Source organism: Peromyscus eremicus, chromosome 3, assembly GCF_949786415.1.
Source record: "Peromyscus eremicus chromosome 3, PerEre_H2_v1, whole genome shotgun sequence".
NCBI lineage: Eukaryota > Metazoa > Chordata > Mammalia > Rodentia > Cricetidae > Peromyscus > Peromyscus eremicus.
In genome coordinates this window covers 112,215,918-112,223,653 of record NC_081418.1, presented here as the reverse complement: position 1 = coordinate 112,223,653, position 7,736 = coordinate 112,215,918, and the positions used below count along the sequence as shown (strand labels likewise).

Below are 7,736 nucleotides of genomic sequence, written 5' to 3'. Positions count from 1 at the left end.
ACCTGGGGCTTCCTTTACTCTTCAGACATCCCCCCAAGGTTCCTTGCCAGTTCCTGGGGGTGGAGGGCCCCGAGATACAACCGGTGGCAAGAGCACTCTTGGAGCAAGGCAGAAAAGTGAGGGTTACCGATCTTTCCCACCTTCCAACCTCTGGCGCCGGAGGGAATGGAGTCGGGCCCAGACACTTCCTAAGTGCGGGGTACAGGTCAGCGTGCTTTCCATCCACGGTGCCCTCCCTGGGAGGAGCCTTAGGAGCCTCATTTCTCTGAGGCAGGGGCCGTGCGGCTCGAGGTTGGAAAGCAGGCATGTGGTCGCCTGGATCTGAACAGCAACTTCCCCGGGGAAACGCCCTATTTCGGCTGCGGGGGCCCGCGGCTCCGCCACACCCTCTCCAGAGTTCCCTCCGGCGCCCGGGCCCAGAAGGGTGCGGGGCTGGCTGTCGCCGGGGAGGGCCACTCGGGGGAGGCGGCCACAAAGCCCCGCGTGGCAGGAGCGGCAGTGCGGGAGACGCGGGCCTCGAGGCGCAGCCCCCCGCGGCGCGCGCAAACTGCGCGGAACTACTTCGGCGGAGCGGCTGCGGGGCGAGAGTCCCAGCAGCGGCCGCACAGGGCTCCGAGGCGAGTAGGGGCCGCCAGAGAGCCGCGGGGGCCCGCGGGCACGGCCACGTGCTCCCCGCCGGGCTCGCACGCTCAGACGCGCCGGGGCCGCGGGGGCCACCGGCAGGCACGCGCGCCCCCCGCGCGCACACACTCCCGGGCACGCACGCCGGCCGCCCCGCCCCCCCCGCCGCGCCCCGCCCTCCCGCGCGCCACGCCACGCCCCCGCGGCGCCGGTCGTCGCCCTCCTATTGGCTGGCCGGCGCATGACGCGCGGCGCCCGGCCCCGCCCCTCGTCAGTCACTCGGCGGAGGCGGCGCTGGCGGGGACTAGTCTCGTCCGGAGACTGGCGGCGGCAGCGGCGGCGGCGGCGGCGGCGGCCGGAGCTTGAGCCCAGCGGCGGAGGGCGGGCGGGCGGGCGGCGCGGGAGGGCGGGGGCCGCTCCGCGACGCTGCGGACCGCGCTTCTCCTCTGAGCGGCGGCGCGCGCAGCTGTGGGGCGCCGGGGGCCAGCCCGTCCATGACCATGGGCGACAAGAAGAGCCCGACCAGGTACCTGCCGGGCGCCGAGGGGGCGGAAGGGGAGGGCGGCCGCGGCGGGCGGGGACGCCGGCGACTAGGCCGGAGCGGCCGCGCGGGGGAGGCGCGCTAAGATGGAGACCCGGGGGCGGAGGGAGGCGGTGTCGCTCCGCTCGGGCCGGCGGCCGTGCGCGCCGCAGCCATGGCGGCTCCTCCTCAGCCGCCCTCCGCCGTCGCCGCTCCGCCCAGACAAAGGGAGATTTAACCAGGTGGGGCGGGCGGGAGGGCGCGAGCAGGGGCGGGCAGCGCGCGGCGCCGGCCTCCTCCGCGCCGCCGCCCGGCCGTCCCGGCTGCCCGCCGCCTTCGGGATCCGGCCCGCGGCCCGCGCCGCGCCCCCGCCGCCCCGCGCTCGCGTCCACGAGTCGGCCCGCTTCCTGCGCCCGGCGCGGCCCCGCGTGAGCCGTCGCCGCCAGGCGCTCGGTTCCCGGGGCCGGAGGGGGCGCACGGCTCCGCGCTGCCCGGCGGCCTCCGGCCCCGGTGCCCGCCAGTGGGGTAGATGGGTGGTCGCCGCGAGAAGTTTCCAGCGTCGGATTCCTGTGAAATGACGACGGCTCACCAGCGCCTGTTTCTCTCCTCTCTCTCCATCCTCCCATCGGTTCCCGACTCCTCGGAAGGCCAAAAAGACAAGCGAAACCTGCCGCAGACGAAGGCTTTTGGGATTGTAGCGTCTGCACCTTCAGGAACAGCGCCGAAGCCTTTAAATGCAGCATCTGCGATGTGCGGAAAGGCACCTCCACCAGGTACTGAAAGACGTGTGTGCTAGCTTTTGTTGAAAGACTTGTTGTGGCTTTATTTATCTCTTTGCTGTGCGGAGGAGAAGGGGAGTCGTACTTTTATTATTATTGATCGCCCTCTTGCCAACTTGTTGATTACGACCCTTGTTTTGCATTTGGGGGTGGGGGATGTGGTTTGGGTTGTTTGCCATTTAAAGTTGGGTGCAGTGCCTCGTGCTGGAATAAAGGGTTTATGGGAGGGAATTTTCCCAGGTTTTTGTCTTGTTTCAGACAGACACTGGATTTATTTGACACTTGGTTCCTTTGGCTTGTTGGTATTGGCTCCCCGAAGGGAGAGAGGAAGTGGGGATATTGCTATGGATTGTAGGACATTAGGACCTTTTTGTTTTTGCCGTGTGCAGAGTGGTTTTAATTTGTCCGGAATTAGTTTTTTCCTGAGTTTTTAATGGTGGTATGGTAGTACAGTAAGACTGGGTTGTGCCTTTTTCTGTCTTGAGTTGCAAGTGTCTCTTCTTTTTTGCACTTGAAGATACATATTGGAGGGTTGGAAAAGTGCAAGGGGGTTGCTGATGTGTGTGGTGTTTTTTCTTTTCTTTTTTTTTTTCTTGGTTACTAGCTTATGCAGAATGGTGAAGAGATGCGTGTAATGTTGAGATGAATTGATTTTTGAAGTTTGTGTGTGATGGTTTTGTATTAAAACATTGGAAGGATTTCTTTTCTATTGAGATGAGAGTGGTTGGTTAACTGCGTGTGATAGACAGCAAATGAGTTGGTACTGCTTCTAGAGGTGACATTAAAATGGACTTAGGTAAAATGTAAAAACTCATTTTATAGTCTTCTAGTTGTTGTAACTTTTATTTGGATTTCTGTTGATAAGAGTTAGGTTCTCCCTCTCCTATAAAGAGACTTGTCTTCAGAGCACATAGAAAGTGAGAGTGAGGTTAGGACCTTTCAGGATTTGAGGTTGACGGCCAAAAGTTTCATTTAGGCAGGTGCTTGATTTTGGGTTGGTGGCAGCATCCCAGCATGACTGCAGCTCCACCTGGATGTTCTGAGTGAGGTGTCCTGTCAGGGTCTCGTTGCTCTGCTTTCACTTGGGATTAAAGAGGCTCAGCTGCACGTCTGTAACTAGAATGAATTGCCCTAGTTAAGTTACTGGTAGACTGTTTTTGAATTTCACTAGCTCTTAAGAAAAGGGACTTTTGAATCAAAACTCAAGAACCGTAATGTATTTCCCCATAAGTAGTTTTTCCTCTACTAAGATAGCATCTTACGATGTTTGGAGCTAATCTGGAACTGAAATCCTGTTGCCTCAGCCTCCTAAGTGCTGGGATTGTAGACTGTTGTCACCACACCCAGCTAAGCTAGTAGGTTGTTTTTGCTTTTTTTTTTTTTTAAAGTAAATTCATGTCAGATTTTTGTATTATAATAAATTTAGTTAAATGGAAAACCCATTTCTGTGGGTTTTGTTCTGCTATCTAAAATTGGGGATTCCATCAGGCAGCATGAAAGTTTAGAAATGTATTTGTTACTTAAATCAATAGTAACTGTATATTATTTATGAGTAATGTTTTTTACATGTAGAATCCCTCTGAGGCCAAAGCTCTTTATTGTGGTTTTGCTTTGAGTGTTACTGTAGATGATGTTCAAGTAAATGACCAGGAAACTAGTAAGAACTTGAGAACCATGCTGGTGAAGAGAACATTTCAGCCGGTTTTAAAAGTTTACATCTGATGTATTGCTGGGAATAATTATCTCATCTTGAAATGCTTTTCAGTTTCTACTTTTATTGAAAAACCTGACTCACCAACTTTTTGGAAACACGTGAAAGGTGTTGACCTTAATATTTTGTCTAAAGTTTTCAGAGCCACAGATGACAGTGAAATTTTAGGATATTTGAGAGTCTGTCAATTCAGAAAAATGGATAAAGTGATGTCTTTCAGGACTTTCATGCAGTTGAGTCATTCAGTAGGTTCAGAATACAGATTGCACAGATCTTTAAAATACCAGTCATGATAACTCTTTTTGGATAGAGGTTGTTTGGTTTTGGTTGTTACCAATACTTCAGTGTTTTAGATCTGTTCAGAAGTCATTAAGTGGAATGCAAGTAACATTTTTGGTTTTCTGTGTTATTCATGGGTTTCATGAATAAGGAGCAAATATGACTAGTGTTCTGCTCTCCTAGCCGTTATGTATCCCTTGATTTCTTTGGAATATTGGCTATTACAGTATTTTCTCTTGAGCCTTTTTCTTGCAAATAGTTTTGTACTTCCAAGATTTCATAGGATCTTGCCATTTTCTCTCTTTCATAGTATTAATCAGGTGGCAGTAGAAAACTTAATTTGTTTTTCCGGTTTGTTTTTGCAGTACTGGGCATTAAAGTTATGTCTATAGGAACTTCAACCCAGCCTGGTGGTTGGGGGTTGGATGGTGAGTAATAGATGAAAATTGGCAATTTAGAAATAGTGTTTGCTGACACACATGGTTTTGTTGCTCTGAGCTAGTGTTTAAACAGCCTTATCTGGTTAGCTGGCCGGTAGTTATTGTGGAGTTGTTGATTACTATTGTTTTTATTGCTGCTGGCATCAACCAGTCAACCCAGGAAAAACAGCTTTAAATTAGTGCTAGACCAATAGGACACCGAGCTGTTTGCCCTTTGGGGACAGGGTTGATATCCCTCATTTAAGTATGAAAATACTACACATCATCTAAAGAGCATTTATGAAGTTCCTAGGATGTGAAAGAAGCAGCTGAAGGGAAGGGGTGCGTGTGTTAAAAGGATGTGGAACATGTACCCAGGTAAACTAATCAAAGCTGTAAAGACCGCCAGAGATGTGTAAAAATGGGATAGGAACAGCCTGGCTTGGGAATCAACTAGCAGGATTCCCTCCATTTATTTTAGAAAAGGAAAACTGATTTCTGCAAAAACAGCTACCAGCTTTTTACTTCTATTGCAATGTACAGTAGTCTTTTTAACTCTGCAGGTAGCTAGTTAATTAATTTAGAATGGGGACTTTGTGGAGTGGCATAGAGCAGAGTGAAAGGGACAGTTAGAAAAGCCCCAAGGGAAAAGGAGTGGGATCTAGTAGTGGGATGGTCTGGGGGCAGGCATACCTCTTTATATTTGTTCATTTATTACTTGTGAATGATTCTGCTGGGCTAAGGTCTGTATTTTAGAGATAATTATGAAGTGCATGTTGGGTCTGTAATTTTTTTCTTTTTTAAAATTATTTCAAAGATAATTGATTTTTTATTTTATGTGCATTGGTGTTTTGCCTGCATGTATGGCTGTGTGAGGGTGTCAGATCCCCTAAATCTGGAGTTACAGACAGTTGTGAGCTACATGTGGGTGCTGGGAATTGAACCCAGGTCCTCTGGAAGAGCAGGTCAGTGCTTTTAACCACTGAGCCATCTCTCCAGGCTCATGCGTCTGTATGCTTTTGAGGTAGGGTCCAGAATAGCTTGCAACTGACTACATAGCCTGGGCTGGCTTTGAACTCCTGGGCCCTTGCTAATCTCTCTAGTTTGGGTATTACAGGTGTGTGTTATTAAATCTGGCCTTTTCTAGTCTATAATTTCTTAACCATTCTTATTCTCTAGTCTTTAACTGATTTTTTAAAGAAGTTATCTTTTATTTTTATTATTAGTTCTGCAGATATGTATGATGTATGTGCAGGTGAGCAAAGGTATCAGATTCCCTGGACCAGGTAGAGTTACAGGTGGTTGTTAGCTGCCTTGATACAGATTCTGAGACTTGAACTCTGGTCCTTTGAATACCTCAAGTGCTCTTAACCATTGAACAATCCCTCCAGTCTGTGAATTTTTTTAAAGCGAGCTTTATTGGGGGCATACATTACATATCATAACATTCACTCATCATGAGTGCAATTAAGTGATTTTTTTTCTTAAGTCATTTGAAAGAGTGCTGCTATCACCACATTCCAAGTTTTTAGAACATTACCATGTCAGTTGATTTCCTCTCATCACATTCGTTGATACACAGCAAAGTTAACAGTGGAGCCTAAAGTAGTTGTGGACTGTTGGAAGGTTGCCTCTGCACCGCGGTGGTACACCCAGCTTTGCCAGATGGGGAGATAAGGAGCATTTTTGTATGTATAAGATGGCAGGTGGGTGGGAGAGTCACATGATCCTGTTCCTATGTATCAATGAATGTGAAAAGACAACTCAGTCTGTTGAGAAGTCACTAAGCATTAGAAAAGTTTTGTGGAAAAACCACAATAAAGTTATGATCTTTGCTGGAACCAAAGTGCATCTGTCAGTATATTTCAGATAGTAAGACTTCCAGGCCTCTTACCCATATTTCCTGAGAATCCACAACTGTGGTTTTGCACCTTGAGCCACATTGGCTTCATTGTAATGTTTGTCTATCATAGAAATACTCTGTAAAATACATTTCAAAAATTCCCTCTGTTTTCCAAATCATTACACCTTACCAAACCTTTGAGCTGAATGCTCCTTTCAAAGCTGGAAGTTTTCGAGATTACTCTTACCAGAAGTTGAGTAATAATTTATTTTGTGTTATTGTATTGAACTGACCAATTCATTGGTACTGACTTGATCTTAGGTTATACATGGTGACCTTAAAGTAAATTACCTGGGTTGATAATTTACCTGATCACTTGACAAGTTTTTATTATGTACAGAGCCATCAGACTGTATATGCACAGTGGTCCAAAGACAGGCAAAGTTCCTGTTCTCATAGAATTGAATACTATGGAGAGGGAAGAGAAAATACATAAACAGCAAACTAAGATCATTTCAACTTTTGATGGATGCCCTGAAGAATGTGGTAATGAGCATAGAGGAGTGTGAGGGCAGGTGGAGGCTGCTCTACGGACAGATGGACAGTGCTGCTGTCTGTATTTGCCTGTTTAGGTGTGCTGATGCTGCCTGCCTTTGGAGCCAGAGGAGAGTGAGTTCTACAGATTTATGTGTGCTGTTCAACTCTTAGTTCGGATGATGTTTACATTGTGAGTCCTAGGGTACTCGACTTAGTTGTATGTTGTATGTTAAATGTAGGCCAGTTAGCATCCTTCAATGTTTTTTTAATCACTAGGATAGGAGATTATACATACACTGCTGTATTTCTGTAGCTTACCAAAAGAACTACCAGACCAGCTTTTTGACTAAGTGCTCAGAGTAGGATTCTGGACTTGAGCAGCTAACATTCTGTTTCTCTCTGGCCTGTTTTCTCTCTTGTCCCTTGGTCAGTTCTTTCCTTCCTTGTGGTATTGTCTTTGCTCCCTACAGTAGTCCTTGCTTTACCTGTGGGTAGTGTTCACGTTTAAATGCTTCATGAGTTTCTACAGAGTAAGTACATGCTTGTAACTTGGTGTTCCGGAGTCTTCAAATTGTTTGGAGAATGTTCCCAGAAACCCCTTGTGTACTGTCTCATGTTTTATCATTGGGGTGATTAGTTTTCCTTATGTTTTAACTCACTGTTAGGCTGAGTAGATCAACTATGATGCTGTGAGCAGTTCTTGTTTATTTTATTTATCAGTGATGTTTTATTCTCAGGCCATCTGAGTTTCCCTCTCTGAGCAGCTGCCCTCAGATTATCCCTTTTGTATCTTCAGTCTGTCACCCACCCCCCATATTTATTTATTTATTTATTTTAGGCAGAGTCTCTGTTATGTAGATCAAGATCTCAGAGATTCTCTTGTCTTTGCATAAAGGTGTGGGCCACCACAACAGACCAGAGTTTTATCCTTTTGTATGAGTGGACTGAAAGGTGTGAAACTTGTAGAGGTCATAAAAGGAAATTGATTCTCACCTCTCATTGGCTGTATTGTTTAGCAGTCTTTTTT

General features: G+C 47.9%; 1 protein-coding gene across 1 annotated transcript in view; it reads left to right on the top strand.

Annotated features, from left to right (window-relative positions):
* The first annotated feature begins 1,031 nt into the window (after positions 1-1,031).
* Positions 1,032-7,736, top strand: part of Rybp (RING1 and YY1 binding protein) — a 53,235-nt gene continuing 46,530 nt past the window's right edge. Inside the window, exons 1-2 of the mRNA XM_059258283.1 lie at positions 1,032-1,147; positions 1,789-1,914. Coding sequence (XP_059114266.1) covers positions 1,116-1,147; positions 1,789-1,914 — 158 coding nt within the window. The 5' untranslated portion in view covers positions 1,032-1,115. The remainder of the gene's footprint in view (positions 1,148-1,788; positions 1,915-7,736) is intronic.